The sequence below is a fragment of the Maylandia zebra genome, linkage group LG5 (assembly GCF_041146795.1).
Source record: "Maylandia zebra isolate NMK-2024a linkage group LG5, Mzebra_GT3a, whole genome shotgun sequence".
NCBI lineage: Eukaryota > Metazoa > Chordata > Actinopteri > Cichliformes > Cichlidae > Maylandia > Maylandia zebra.
Window position 1 is genome coordinate 15,172,484 of NC_135171.1, and position 15,313 is coordinate 15,187,796.

General features: G+C 40.2%; 1 protein-coding gene across 2 annotated transcripts in view; it reads right to left on the reverse strand.

Annotated features, from left to right (window-relative positions):
* The window catches only part of slc2a9l2 (solute carrier family 2 member 9, like 2), a 114,071-nt gene that overhangs the window by 14,690 nt on the left and 84,068 nt on the right, over positions 1-15,313 (reverse strand). For both annotated transcript variants that reach the window (XM_004545267.5, XM_004545266.5), the window contains one exon: positions 2,582-2,709. In XM_004545267.5, coding sequence (XP_004545324.3) covers positions 2,582-2,709 — 128 coding nt within the window. The remainder of the gene's footprint in view (positions 1-2,581; positions 2,710-15,313) is intronic.

A 15,313-nucleotide genomic window follows, 5' to 3' on the forward strand; every position in this document is an offset into this window, starting at 1 on the left:
GGCGAGGCTTGTAGTAAATGAAGCAGGATCACAGTTTTCATATCTGCGCTTTACATAAAGGTCAGGATTAAGTTTAAAGTCTTCTGTGCTCAATCCAAGTGCCTTGAAGAAAACTACCTTATAAAAGTTAAGTGGTGTGCGTCGGAGCGCCAGTCGAAGCGAGTTCATCTTCCTATCATCATTTTTAAATACATTCAGGCGTACAAGCATGATTTTCAAGAACATTTTCTTCATTAGGTTAAAAATCATGCATTGTTTGGTTAATAACACTACAGCTTTGGCTTCTTTTGTAATATATTTTTTTATTGTAAATTCAATATATGCTCCTGATGTTGTAAACCTGAGTGAGTAAGCTGCAAAATCATACCATAACTAAAATGCAGTGTGAACATTAAGGAGTGTTACAACATTGATATTTAATAATGATGATATCATGGGAACGATACACATATCCACATACAGGGAGTGCAGAATTATTAGGCAAATGAGTATTTTGTCCACATCATCCTCTTCATGCATGTTGTCTTACTCCAAGCTGTATAGGCTTGAAAGCCTACTACCAATTAAGCATATTAGGTGATGTGCATCTCTGTAATGAGAAGGGGTGTGGTCTAATGACATCAACACCCTATATCAGGTGTGCATAATTATTAGGCAACTTCCTTTCCTTTGGCAAAATGGGTCAAAAGAAGGACTTGACAGGCTCAGAAAAGTCAGAAATAGTGAGATATCTTGCAGAGGGATGCAGCAGTCTCAAAATTGCAAAGCTTCTGAAGCGTGATCATCGAACAATCAAGCGTTTCATTCAAAATAGTCAACAGGGTCGCAAGAAGCGTGTGGAAAAACCAAGGCGCAAAATAACTGGCCATGAACTGAGAAAAGTCAAGCGTGCAGCTGCCAAGATGCCACTTGCCACCAGTTTGGCCATATTTCAGAGCTGCAACATCACTGGAGTGCCCAAAAGCACAAGGTGTGCAATACTCAGAGACATGGCCAAGGTAAGAAAGGCTGAAAGACGACCACCACTGAACAAGACACACAAGCTGAAACGTCAAGACTGGGCTAAGAAATATCTCAAGACTGGTTTTTCTAAGGTTTTATGGACTGATGAAATGAGAGTGAGTCTTGATGGGCCAGATGGATGGGCCCGTGGCTGGATTGGTAAAGGGCAGAGAGCTCCAGTCCGACTCAGACGCCAGCAAGGTGGAGGTGGAGTACTGGTTTGGGCTGGTATCATCAAAGATGAGCTTGTGGGGCCTTTTCGGGTTGAGGATGGAGTCAAGCTCAACTCCCAGTCCTACTGCCAGTTTCTGGAAGACACCTTCAAGCAGTGGTACAGGAAGAAGTCTGCATCCTTCAAGAAAAACATGATTTTCATGCAGGACAATGCTCCATCACACACGTCCAAGTACTCCACAGCGTGGCTGGCAAGAAAGGGTATAAAAGAAGAAAAACTAATGACATGGCCACCTTGTTCACCTGATCTGAACCCCATTGAGAACCTGTGGTCCATCATCAAATGTGAGATTTACAAGGAGGGAAAACAGTACACCTCTCTGAACAGTGTCTGGGAGGCTGTGGTTGCTGCTGCACGCAATGTTGATGGTGAACAGATCAAAACACTGACAGAATCCATGGATGGCAGGCTTTTGAGTGTCCTTGCAAAGAAAGGTGGCTATATTGGTCTCTGATTTGTTTTTGTTTTGTTTTTGAATGTCAGAAATGTATATTTGTGAATGTGGAGATGTTATATTGGTTTCACTGGTGAAAATAAATAATTGAAATGGGTATATATTTGTTTTTTGTTAAGTTTCCTAATAATTATGCACAGTAATAGTCACCTGCACACACAGATATCCCCCTAAAATAGCTAAAACTAAAAACAAACTAAAAACTACTTCCAAAAACATTCAGCTTTGATATTAATGAGTTTTTTGGGTTCATTGAGAACATGGTTGTTGTTCAATAATAAAATTATTCCTCAAAAATACAACTTGCCTAATAATTCTGCACTCCCTGTATTTAAAAGATGGACATAGCTTTGATATTAAAAAATTAAGCCACTGGTAAACTATGTATAAAAAAATTGGTCCACATTAATGCTAAAAAGAATGATAAAATGCATTTAGTGTGGGCCTTCCTTGTGACTAACAAGTCATTACCCTATGAGATGGTGGTTAAAATACTCAGTCCATATTTGATATGGATCTAAACTAACCAACGACTGGTGTCATGGTGTCTACACTCATCTTTTACATCCAGTGGCCAGTACCCCAGTGTGTGGATACGATTGCTCCACAGAGGTGACCTGTCGAGGGTGTACGCGGTCCAGTAACAGCTGAGAACTGGATAAGCAGTTAAGAAACTTGATTGACAGATGATTGTGGATATGAGTGAGACGTTCACACTTTACAGAAGCTAGCTTTCCTCATTTGCCAGTTTTCTCTAACCCCATTTGGCAGAAAAGATTACGTTTTATACGTTTTATAAGTATACTGTGTGTTATTTTTGTCATGATAACCGTGTAATTAAAAACAGATATTGTGGTAGCCTGAGAGTATACATAAATAATGCCACTTACTTGAATAAATGGAAAAAGGAGGCCCACGGCAAAGTTAGATAGCCAGTTTACTGTGCCAGCGATCATGAAGGCAGCAGGTCGATAAGACTGTTCAAACAGTTCCCCGGTCAGGATAAAGGGGATGCCACCTGACAGAGAAAAAGACAGATGCTTAATGATTTATTGATTGATTAATTTTATTATTTTTTTTAAAAATTCTCCAATCTGCTCTATATTTGTTACAATTGACAAAAAAAATGTGCCAGGTGACTTTAAGTTAGATATTAATAATCCCTCTAACTGTACTGCAACAGAATTTCTTAACATTGCTAAATTATTCATTTAGGGCAATGTGTTACCAGCCCCACACAGGATCTGGCTTTTACGCTTGACATATCTGTTAACTGTCGCCTAATGAAAGCCATTATTCTTACATCAACTCATAAAAAATATGTCTTGTTGTCTTGAGTAACAATAATAAGCACAATCCAAGGTTCAACCCTATCAACTGACTCATTCATCATACTCAGTTTTCTATCTTTGCTATATCTTCTAAGGTTTGTGAAAAATTTCTGTTGTCTGAGTTTTATTTATGAGTTCCACGACACGCCGATGATGTGGAAGTCTCAAAAACTCACAAAAAGTCATTTAAAAATATGATACATTTGGCTTTAAAGGGTTAAAGAGGTTTTACCTGTCATAAATCCCTGGCACCTCTCTATCACAAACAAATCCCTTTCATCTCGCTGTGATCCAGATTACTTTAAAACAACCAGTTTCTTCCCTCCTCAGACTCCACTGCTTTAAAGAATTACAGACCCATTTCCAAACAGCCATTTATTTCAAACATCTTTGAGAAAATTGTTGCTCATCACTTCCTTCAGCTGGCTGAGGGAAACATCTTTGATTAATTCCAATCTGGTTACTGATCAAACAGCACCACTAAAACATGACCATAACCTAAAATTACTAAAAAATACAACACTAAAGATAAAGGTGACTATTCCACTTTGGTCCTACTAGACTCATCTGCTGTCTTTGACACCACTGATCATGTCATTCTTACTAACAGATTACAGAATTAGGTTGGCATCACTGCCACAGCTCTCAAATAGTTTTCATCACAATTATCTGACAGATACTTCAGTCCTTATCCGCACCTGTCTTATGTGGAGTCAGTCAAGGCTCAGTCATTGGCCCATTTCTGTTCTCTTTACTAATGTTACCCTGGTTGAGCTTCAAAGCCATTTCTTACCATTTATATGCTGATGATACACAGCTGTACTTTTTTTGTCAAGCCTAACAACCTGAACAGCCTCCCCTACATCAGGGGATGCTTCATTGTCTGTAAAAAAATGGATGTCCTCAAATTTCCTCCCATTTCAATTCTGGTAAAATTGAAGTTTTTTATGATCAGTCCTGAAAACTTCTCTGTGGAGCTCACATCAAGAAAGTGCATCAGCTCACTCTGGAGTAATATCATATCATCTCCTAAGGACGTTTGTATCACAGCTCTTAAGTTAATCTTGTTTCCTTCATCACAGAAAATAAATCCTGACTGTGATTCAATAATGTGGTATTGTTAATACGCAGTTTAGTTTTCTCCAGCATTGATTATTGGAATCATTAACACAAACACCACAAGTTCTGAAATTATTTAATGGGAATCCTCTACAGTTTCTATTCCAACAATACATGCATATAGGCATAAATCCTGGTATTAAGGTCCAGACCAAACTTTTGTTGAAGTGAAATAAAAGTTGCTTCCCTGTTGTCTTATCAATAAATGACACAACAACACAGCATGCAGTTAGAATATTTTCTTAAGCACACAAAACACATGAAGATGGATTTGCTAAATTCTTTTGGCCCCTCAATTATGGATGTAAACACAGTGCCACAGTTGAAAATGGCTAAAAGAGAAAACCTTCGGGCATTCTTATACAAACCAAAGAAACAGTAAAAGGCAACCATCTCTTGGAGCGCTGAGTCTTGGGTAGATTATGTTGGCAGAGAAGCCAAGAGTACCAACAATTTGTTGCAGTGGGCGTATAGCATGTGCAGTAGATTGAAAAAAAGCATGATTAAGGGCGCATGCAGCATGTTTTGCTTGAATGTAAATGACTGAAAACAAAATGCCTTTCAACATTGCTGTGCATGGTCAAGTGATGGAAGAGAATCACACGCAGGGTCATTGTTTATTTTCACAATGTAGACACTATTATTATAAGTTATGCCTAATTTGGAATCAGCTCCAGCCTGCAGAATACTGATGTGAGGGTATAGATGGTGTTCTGTGTAAACCAAAGCATGCTGTCGATTGGTGTTCGCAGGCAGCTTCGAACGTGGCTCCCTATAACCTCACACATCTCACAGTTTCTCCCACACTGATTCTAAACAAAGATATGCACACATGGATGAGTTTATATCTGCATTGTTACTTGTCTGGTATGATTTAAGATATCACTGCTATTGCCTTGTGCATTGTAAATGTGGTTGAAATATCCAACAAAAACATCGGCTAAGATAAAAATCTTTCAGACCAGTGGCTTTTGCATTTAATCCTCACAGCAGGTTTTTTGTTGTCACATAATTGCTTCTGAGGCGACAGTTAATGAGCTACAAGCCACATGAGCATTTTCGGCGTGTGGTGAATAAAGGGAGGAATGGCTTCCATTAGCCCTTAGCATCCTCTTACATTTAATTGCTTGTAGTAATAAACTATCCCATTGATGGAAAAAGATGCTTTTTAACAAATGTGACCAGCTGATTAAAAGTGATTGCATGTGTTCATGCAAGAACAGAGCTGACCTACCTACCTACCATAGGGATAAAGGACTGGCTCTGTGTGAGCACATTACAGCCTCAGATTCTTGAGGTAGTAGAGAAGATAATCAGCTTCACATCAGGTGCGTTATTTGAAAAATTCACTTACTGTGATAGTTTTCTTTATAATGCTAACACAGAAAACCAGTTATTTATAAAGCCTTACTCTGATTGAGAAATGATCTCTTCCTCTTCCCAAAGTCTAAACTTGACACCAAGCAGTTTTAATGTCGATTAATTAGGGGTATGACAGTCTGAGATGCATACCAGTCACAGTTCTGTCTTTCTGTCTCACCTGGTTTTCTGCAGCAATGAACCCCCCCCCCCCCCCCCCCCCCCCCCCCCGCTTTGGCTTTGTGTATCAGAGCCTAATGTTACAGTAGCAGAAAGAAGACAGTGAGCAGCTGTGCATGAATATGAATTCACTAATTCACATAACTAATTTGCATTCACATTCGAAGCCTTAGTTTTAAAGTTTGCAAACACGAATCACATTTACTGATAAATTTCAGACATATTAGGCATTTTGTGCATGATTCCTCCCCAGGATTGCAACTCTGATATAAATGTAACACAAAACTAATCACAGTAGCAGGACAGCACCACACGGGACAGAACAAATGTGCAGACACACAATGCAGAGAGAATGTGTATATATGTATAAGTTGTATAAGAGGCTAGGGTTCGGTGTGTTTACAACTATTAAAAAAATGGATGAAAAGCAAAGTGATATTTAGAGCAATTTAAGCTTAAAAATGTTGGCAATGCCTTACAATTTAACTTCAGTTAATTAAGTGGTTGAGGATTTGCCAAGGACAGCCATTTAATTGGGCTATTCATGTTATACGGCCAGCAGCATAAGTTTGTGGAGGAGACGGCATGCTACCATCTATGTGCTAGTTTTACCTAAATGTCAAAGCCCTTTTCTCTGGAAACATCCGTCTTTATGACCTGTGCGGACACATTTTTACTGTATGGCCTATTTATGTTAACGATTAATATCCAACCGCGTATATACATGATAAAATTGAAAAAAAAAAATGTACGGGGGGAGATTCCTGCTAGAGGGAATTGCATTTATCAAAATTATACTGGCAAATGTTTTCTGCATTAAAACATACAATTGTTTGGATTACAACACGTTCACACTGAGGGACTCGCAGCTGGTGGGCAATGCATGCATACATTACAGCATTCTGACACGTTCGTGTTCATGCAAAAATATGACATGTGCATTGTTCCAGTGTTTATTGTAGCGTACATCAAAACCATACAAATGGAAGAAGAAATTTCAAAAGATATACATCCAAATACAAATCTCAGAACCAATGCTGTAGCTTTGCTATTCACTTGCTTACTAATGGATGGCGTGTTTAAGTGTATTATTAAATAATTAGCATTTATCTGCTAGTATGACAGAATGCAATTAAAGCTATTTAATAATTAAGAGATCATTTGTGACAGAAAACAAAAGGTTTAATTAAAAAACATGAATTAAATCAGGCCTGAATGATATAACATCACAGAGCAGATCAGACCAAAAAATGGGTTGGATTTGTGACAGGAACTGTTGCACTGTCCTTCTGTTTAGGGCTGAACGATTATGGAAAATAATCTAATTGCGATTTTTTGCCCCAATATTGCGATTGCGATGCGATATGCGATTATTTTTAAAGGTCTTTGTCTTCTGTATTATTAAACAAAGACAAGCAATACATCATATAGTATGGCCAATACTATATTACATTAATTTTAAACTGTTCTTTCCTGGAAGACAGACCTCTGTTATGATGACATGAGGTGATGCATGAATTGATGACTGACATTTTTATTTAACTTCTTCAATCACAACAGTATATTTGAACATACACAATAGTTTATTTTTAGCTTACAAACATCTGAGCATAAAGTGCTGACAAGGAACCCTGGTGTAAACATTAAAATGAAAGTCAGTACAATGTGCAGATTGCAGAAATATACATAAACAAAATCAGTGGCTTTACCACACTCAGTTTTTCGACATCTGTGAACTACTAGACAGTCATTCAATTAAAAAATAATATTAAATAAATAAAACTAATAAATAAAAAATACACACATCTTACTGATCTCTGCAGTCAGTAACATTACACATAAAGTGCAAACATAATAGCAATTGTATAAACACACACACAAACACGCCTTTAAAATTTAAAGGCGTGAAATTGGACGGTCTAGCCTTCTGAATCAGAAGGCTAGTTCTGATTAGCGTCACCGCTGTCTCGGTGGAGTTTAATAAACTCGGCCGTCTGCTTCTTGCTATCTAAAATATAACCAGACACTGGTGTAAATTCTCGACTGTCTCATACTTCTGTTTAATAAGTTTTCTGTTTGACGTTTAGTCAGCTGTGTGAAAACCAAGGAGGAACCCACCCGGGGGATTAATAAAGTTTTATTTTATCTAATCTAATAACTTTAATCTCAGCCAAACCGATTTACTCACGAACAAACAAAACACTGAAAAAAGCCCAACAATAACATTTTTAGGTTGTCTAAGTGACTTATATATTACGTTTAACCCGAGCAGCGAAACTCCGCGGTGATCTGAAAATGATGTGCCGGGAGTTGTGCCGTTCTCGGCCGCATCAGTAACCCTCGAGCTCCCGGCTAGCTGTCGAGCTGGTGGGTAGCAGACGCCTCTGAAAACGTCGAAGCACTTTTGCAAATATGGGATATCTTGATAAACCGAGCAGATATTTGATGTTTACACAACTACTTTCTCGCCTGAAAATATGTTAAAAGTTTATTTTGTGACCCAGAAAGATTAGTATGAGTAATTTTAAAACTTAGTAGCGGCCGCCATTGCTGGAAACTGGAGTTTGGCTGGGCCGCGCTATGAATTCTGGGATATGGTAGTAATTTGGACAGCCTTCGGCGCATCGCTGTGATGTAATCGGTCTACAAATGCGGCCTCAGGAGGATGCAGCCCATGAATTTGGACATGTCCAGAGTATAATCGCAGCCTTTGCGGTTAGAAAATTGCACTTGATCATGTCGCGATATTATCGCAAATGCGATATATCGTTCAGCCCTACTTCTGTTTCAGCTTGACCTGCTGCGATGTCAGTGGACTGGTTACGCGCTACTAGTGCCAGACCCTTGATCTGTTGTGCCTCAGGCAGACAGAGCTGCAGAGTAAAACAAATACAAGAAGGCCTCACTAGAGGCAAGTGGGTTTCTTTCTCTCTCACCCACAATTAGTTGTGACAGATCTTTTTGTTTTAAATCAACTTAAATATTTATCAATCAGTGTTTTATGCCAATGCTGGAGTTTTCATTTTTCATACATATAGTTTTGTTTCATTTACAAAAGCATAATCAGCATTATTGTTTATGAGATGGTTATAGTTGGTTTTAAATTATGCACAGGTCCCAGAGACACTGCTGTTCCTGGAACAATCTTGGTTATGTGCGTAGTCACCCCTAATGGCAAATTCTGAGCTAAGAAAAATCCTGTGTGACCTTGTCATAACTCATGTGGCTTACTCGATTGCTCTCCGTTTGTTGTATCTATGTTTCTAATATTATCTAACAACAGTTCACACACTAATTACATAATGGGATAATACTGTCACAGTAGCAGAATGGTGCCCAGCAAGGGCACAGCAAGGGTGTCATATTTTGCGGTATATTCAGAAACGTCCAAGTATTTAATGGATTTAGAAGTAAAAGATAATCGTGCTCAGAAAATCATCATTAATGCCAGTAGATGCATTTAGAGTTAGACTGTTAAAGTACCAGTTTTTAACATTTCCACTTAATATTTAAGCACATCACTGTGGAGTTTGAAAAGCAGCACCACTACTTAAACTGATGTACTGCTGAGCAGTTCTGAGTTGTTCTGAGGACTAAAGTAAAATGAAGTCTGGTATTCATTTACTAATTGTGACTTTATAAAATCTTGGCTAAAACATTTTAATCCTTGTGAGTTTGTTAAAGGTTATAGCAGAGCATTTATGGAGACCATCTGCAGGGATAACATTTTTTTAAAAAAAAAGCAACTAAAGGGAAAGATTATTTTTCTCGCTGATATGACAAGAAATGTAGACGTCGTCTAAAATGTTACATGACTGAGAAAAAACTGTCAAAGCTCACAAAATTACTAGGATGTTTCTGCTTTTCTTTGCACGCCACAGAAATGCACATATCTATTACCGGCTCAGCTTCACATAATCAGATGAGACTTATAAAGTACGGCTGTCATGGACCTCAACACATCACTGCAGTTTTGTCAAGCTATTTGCAGGTATGTGACCACAAACAATGCAACACTAATGTGTCCACTGTTTTGGACAATAAGCCCCCAGTCAACTGGGCTTAGAAACATCCACAATCATCTGGCAACCACTGGATGCTAGATGTAACTGGCTGCTGGAGGTTGACAGCAGTTACTGGGAACATGACTGCAAAAGCTCGAGTTACTGGTCGTTACAATCACCTCATATTCTTTCACCCTCTGGTTGATGAATTGAGACAAAATTTGTTGCATTTGCTGTAGTTTCAGGGTGGGCTTTTTCCAAGCAGCCATTTTGACATTTAAACACAGGTGGTAGTAAACATTACTTAATACTCTGTAGCTAGATAGAAAATAATCTTTGACTTAAAAAAGATGGAAATGTCCTATTTTAATGGAAAGTAGGACATTAAAAGAGTTTAATATGGTAAATATATTGCACATTTACGTGCTAATCATCAGTAGCATAGAATTATCATACTCATGTTGGGATGCAGGCAACAGCTTTTGACTCAAAACACTGCAGTGCTTGCTAACATACAGCACAGAGTGACTAGCATGTATTTTGTGTGTCATCCAGAAAACATCTTTTAATCATCTCTTACGTTCACTATCCATCTTGGCTCATTCATTAATTTTGGGCAGTTTAAAAATAATTACTAGCTGGCTGACTGTACTGCATTATGCACAATAAAAAGTCATCATAAATATGAGATAATTACTTTGGATTAGTTTCTTAAAGTAATTTCCATCCAGGCGTAGGTCATGACACCATTAAGAGCCTGGTTTGGAGTCAGTAAGTGTGCTCTGGGCATCTGTGACATCTTTCTTTTATCTAACACAAAAGAGTAGCAAGTAAAATGTCACTAAAATAACTCTTCAAAAATGTGGAGGCTGCTTCTGCTATTCAATGAAGATCAAAAGATATTTTTAACTCGGTGTATTCTGGCGAAAAGAAAAAAAACTGGCTGAGCATCAGCATTTGACTAACTCCACAGCTGTTGTATTACCCAGTTCGCTGTGTTTACTCTAAGGCTTTTCTGACACTAAAAGAGAAAGATGTCTGTGAGAGTGAACTGCGGGGAGTTAAGCTCATATTCTGCCCACAGCAGGAAAAAAAAACAGCTGAGGAATTTCCAGGTCAATTGCTCTCTCAGCTTGAATATATTGTAGATGAGTCCAGAGGAGAGAGACGAGGCCATTTTTGCCCAGGAGCAAGCAGAGTCATGGCACAAACCGGTGGCCCTGACTAGAAACATGCTAACTGGTGAGTTGATGCTTAATCTTTGAGCAGAAACGAGAGGCTTACCAACATGTCAGCGTTAACTTTGGAGTGAAGGGGAAAAGTCAGGATTGCAATTATTATATTATTATTACAGGAGACTGTTTGCAGGACACACAATGCTGAGTCCACACAGAGCTCGCATTGACAAAGGAATTCATGTGCCATCTCAAAGGATTCCTGATCCATGACACCATTCATGTTTCCAACAATAGGAAAACCTCTTCCGGCTGGTAATGCAGAGACAGTTATGAATCCAGAAGCAAAGGCATTTCAAGTGTTCTCTTCTTCACATTCAGGACCCAAAAGACAGCCGAGGACGAGCTCCTGGCAGAAGATCAATACCACATCTATGTGAACAAAACATTGTTTCCTGCTTTTCAGAAACCGGGCACTGTATCCATGGGTGGAATATTACAAAGTGCAAACGATCCTCACAGGAGACATCAGCCTTGGGATGCAAAGAAATATTTATGAAGCTAAGAAAGAAATTACAACAATCAGGGCTCTACTGCAAACTACAGCAACTTATGATCATAATTTATATTTTTATGCTAAATGCAACTGTGAGGGTTGATTTAAGTGTTAATTCATGAGGCTAAATGACAAATTAGTCAAACGACATACTGTACAGCAAGACTGGGATATTTAAAAAAAGTAGAAACTCTGCCTCTGTGTACTGAGAAGACACAATAAATGACAAGAGATGATAAACACAAAAATGACAGATGCACCCACACGCATATAATTTCACATGCAGAGACCATTTCCCTCACAGACTCATAAATCCATAAGACTTTACTTCTTCCTTCAAAGCCCTCCTCAACAACAAGAAGAGGGCTTTCAGAGGGGGCAACAAAGAGGAGGTGAGGAAGGTCCAGGTGTTACTAAAGGACAAGATCAGAGAGGCTAAGGACAATTACAGGAGGAAGCTGGAGTGGAAACTCCAGCAGAACAGCATGAGAGAGGTGTGGAGGGGCATGAAGACCATCACTGGATTCAGGCCAACCAACAGCAGGGGAGCTGAGGGAGGTGAGAATAGAGCCGACGAGTTGAATCTGTTTTTCAATAGATTCGACACCACAGTGTCTGCTCCCACCCCCACAACCTCACCTGCAGTCAGCCTGGAATCCAGAGCCACACCACTGTGCCAGCCTCTCTCTTCACATGTTGCCTCCTGTGAGATTCCTGACACCCCTCCCCCACCCATCACCTTCACTCAATACCAGGTTGAGATGCAAATGAGGAGACTTCACTCAGGCAAGTCTGCTGGACCAGACGGAGTGAGTCCCCTTGTCCTCAAGGCCTGTGCCCCCCAGCTGTGTGGAGTCTTTCATAAACTGTTTATGCTGAGTCTGAGTCTGCAGAGGGTCCCGGTGATGTGGAAGACATCATGCCTCGTCCCTGTACCAAAGACGCCACGTCCCAGTGGCCCCCAGGATTACAGGCCCGTGGCACTGACCTCCCACATCATGAAGACCCTGGAAAGGCTCATCCTGGACCAGCTGCGACCCATAGTAAGACCACATCTGGATCCCCTTCAGTTCGCTTATCAGCCTCGTCTCGGAACAGAGGACGCCATCATCTACCTGCTCAATCGTGTCTACACCCATCTGGACCAGCCGGCGAGCACTGTGAGGGTCATGTTTTTTGACTTTTCCAGTGCTTTCAACACCATCAGGCCGACCCTCCTGGGTGATAAGTTAGCAGCGATGCAGGTGGATGCTTCTCTGGTGTCCTGGATTGTTGATTACCTGACAGGAAGACCACAATATGTACGTCTCCCACAGTGTGTGTCTGACAAGGTGATTAGCAACACAGGGGCACCACAGGGGACTGTCCTCTCCCCCTTCCTCTTCACCCTCTACACCACAGACTTCAGCCACTGCACAGAGACCTGCCATCTTCAGAAGTTTTCTGATGACTCTGCGGTGGTTGGATGCATCAGCAGGGATGATGAGACAGAGTACCGGGCTGTGGTCGACTCCTTTGTCACGTGGTGTGAGCAGAATCATCTGCAGCTCAACGTGGCAAAGACCAAGGAACTGATCGTGGACTTCAGGAAGACCAGGAAACACTTGACCCCTGTTTCAATCCAGGGGGTCAGTGTTGACATTGTGGAGGACTATAAATACCTTGGAGTACACATTGACAATAAACTGGACTGGGCTAAAAACACCACAGCACTTTACAGGAAGGGCCAGAGTCGTCTCTATTTTTTGAGGCGACTGAGGTCCTTCAACATCTGCCAGAAAATGCTGAGGATTTTCTATGAGTCTGTTGTGGCCAGTGCGATCCTCTATGCTGTTGCATGCTGGGGGAGCAGGCTGAGGGTCGCAGATGCCAACAGACTTAATAAACTGATCCGTAAGGCCAGCAATGTTGTGGGGATGGAGCTGGACTCCCTCAAGGTGGTGTCGGAGAGGCGGATGCTGTCCAAGATAAAGACAATGTTGGATAACACCTCCCACCCACTCCATGACATGTTGGTCAGTCACAGGAGCATGTTCAGTGAGAGACTGAGATTACCGAAAAGCACCACTGAACGACACAGGAAATCTTTCCTGCCTGTGGCCATCTCCCTGTACAACGCATCCACTTAACACACTGTTTGCTGCTACAACTACACATGTTTCTTTTCCAAATATTTATTTATAAGTGACTTATGTATGTATGTATGTATATATATGTATATATTGTACTATTCTTAGTTAGCGTATTGTCTGTCTTGTCTTAATGTTGGTTTAAAATGGAGCACTGTAACAAAAAATAATTTCCCCCAGGGATCAATAAAGTATTCTGATTCTGATTCTGATTCTGATTTCTTTTGCTCTTCTAATCATTTTTTTCTCCGTCTGCCACGCATCATTAAGTTTCCCCTTGGTGTGAGTTCACTCCACAGAGACGCTGCTCTTATCACTTCGGTTTCTGTGTGTTTTTGCTCGTGGCTCCTAAAGAGAAAGCGCATGCCACTCTTGTCAGGAAGCATTCCCATCTTACCCCTGGTGTCTCTCATTGCTTGCCACCTCTCACAACAGCAAGCCGGGTGGCCCAACATGTTTATGTCCAGATTCTCAGGTGAAAGGTGATTCATCTTGTTCAGTGGATTTCAGTCTCCTCTGTCGTGGCCTGTCTGTAGCACTTTGCAACCATCTTTTTGTCTTTCCCTCACTTATATCGACAAATGGACAATTGACTGCAAAAATCCATAACTTTCCAAAAAGAAACTCTTTTGTTTTAAATCTGATTTATGTGAATGGAACTGATTTGACCTAAATGTGTCGTGTATGATGGAGTTATCCTACTTTTGTTTTGCAACTCCCAGAAAATTATTCAATTGTACTAAAATAACAATACAAGTCAGGCTCAGACCACAACTGCCGATTATTTATTCAAATAGCTTTTAGCTGAATTCCAATGCAATTGAAAATCTTTACGACTGTGATTTAATTTACACTCCACCAAAGCTCCAGTGATATAAATAATAACAGTATTTCACCACCCACACACCACCACGATTGCGAAGGGAACTACACATAGAGAATCCTTAATGTTGTAGCCAAATTGAGTGTCCTTCACTCTCAAAGTAGCAGTACTACTCTATTACTAGCCATACTCACACAAGCCCTGCTCTGAAGAAGAGTGCTGCTGGGCTGTGGCTGTGGAGCCACATCTTGCACTGGGTCGCTGCTTCTGTCAAATTAGATACTCTTTGTTTTTGAAAAAGAAAACAAAAGAGATCACCGTGGTTGTGATTGGTGTATCGAATCTGGCAGAGCCAGCAGGGGCAGTTGTGCTGGCTTTGAAAGATGCAGGTATGCCCTAGGTTTGGTTTTTGGCTAAGAGGAACTCTGATTCTTAGCTCCTGTTCACATTAAAGCAGCTGAAAGCAGTATATATTTCACTTCACTTCACTAATAGAATAAGGTGTCACTCTTGGTCGTACAACCCTTATATGTGTTCAGTAATTTTGCACAAACATTTCACTTAAGTTGTCTGCCAGTGAAAAATGTGCACAGAGCCATTTTTATGTAAATACACAATTTACACTTGGACAATAAGGGGTCTAGTGTAATATGACAGGGAACACCAATTATTTTCCTTTTATCGCTGAACAATGTTTATCTATAGCGACTGCTTCAATGCTTTTCCATAATCGCCTCCAGGCAGATTTGCACTGTAGTGCACAAAAGAATGTCATTTGCATTTTATCCCACAAAGAAAACTCTCCTAGAACACGTGGGTTTGTTTACTTGCTCCTGCAGTGATTGAATACTTCCATTCTGACCAACAGATAAAATGTCAAAGGAGCAACGTGATCAATATTAATATGTTAATGTTGAAAGAAATCACTGTGTGCCATCAATGTGGT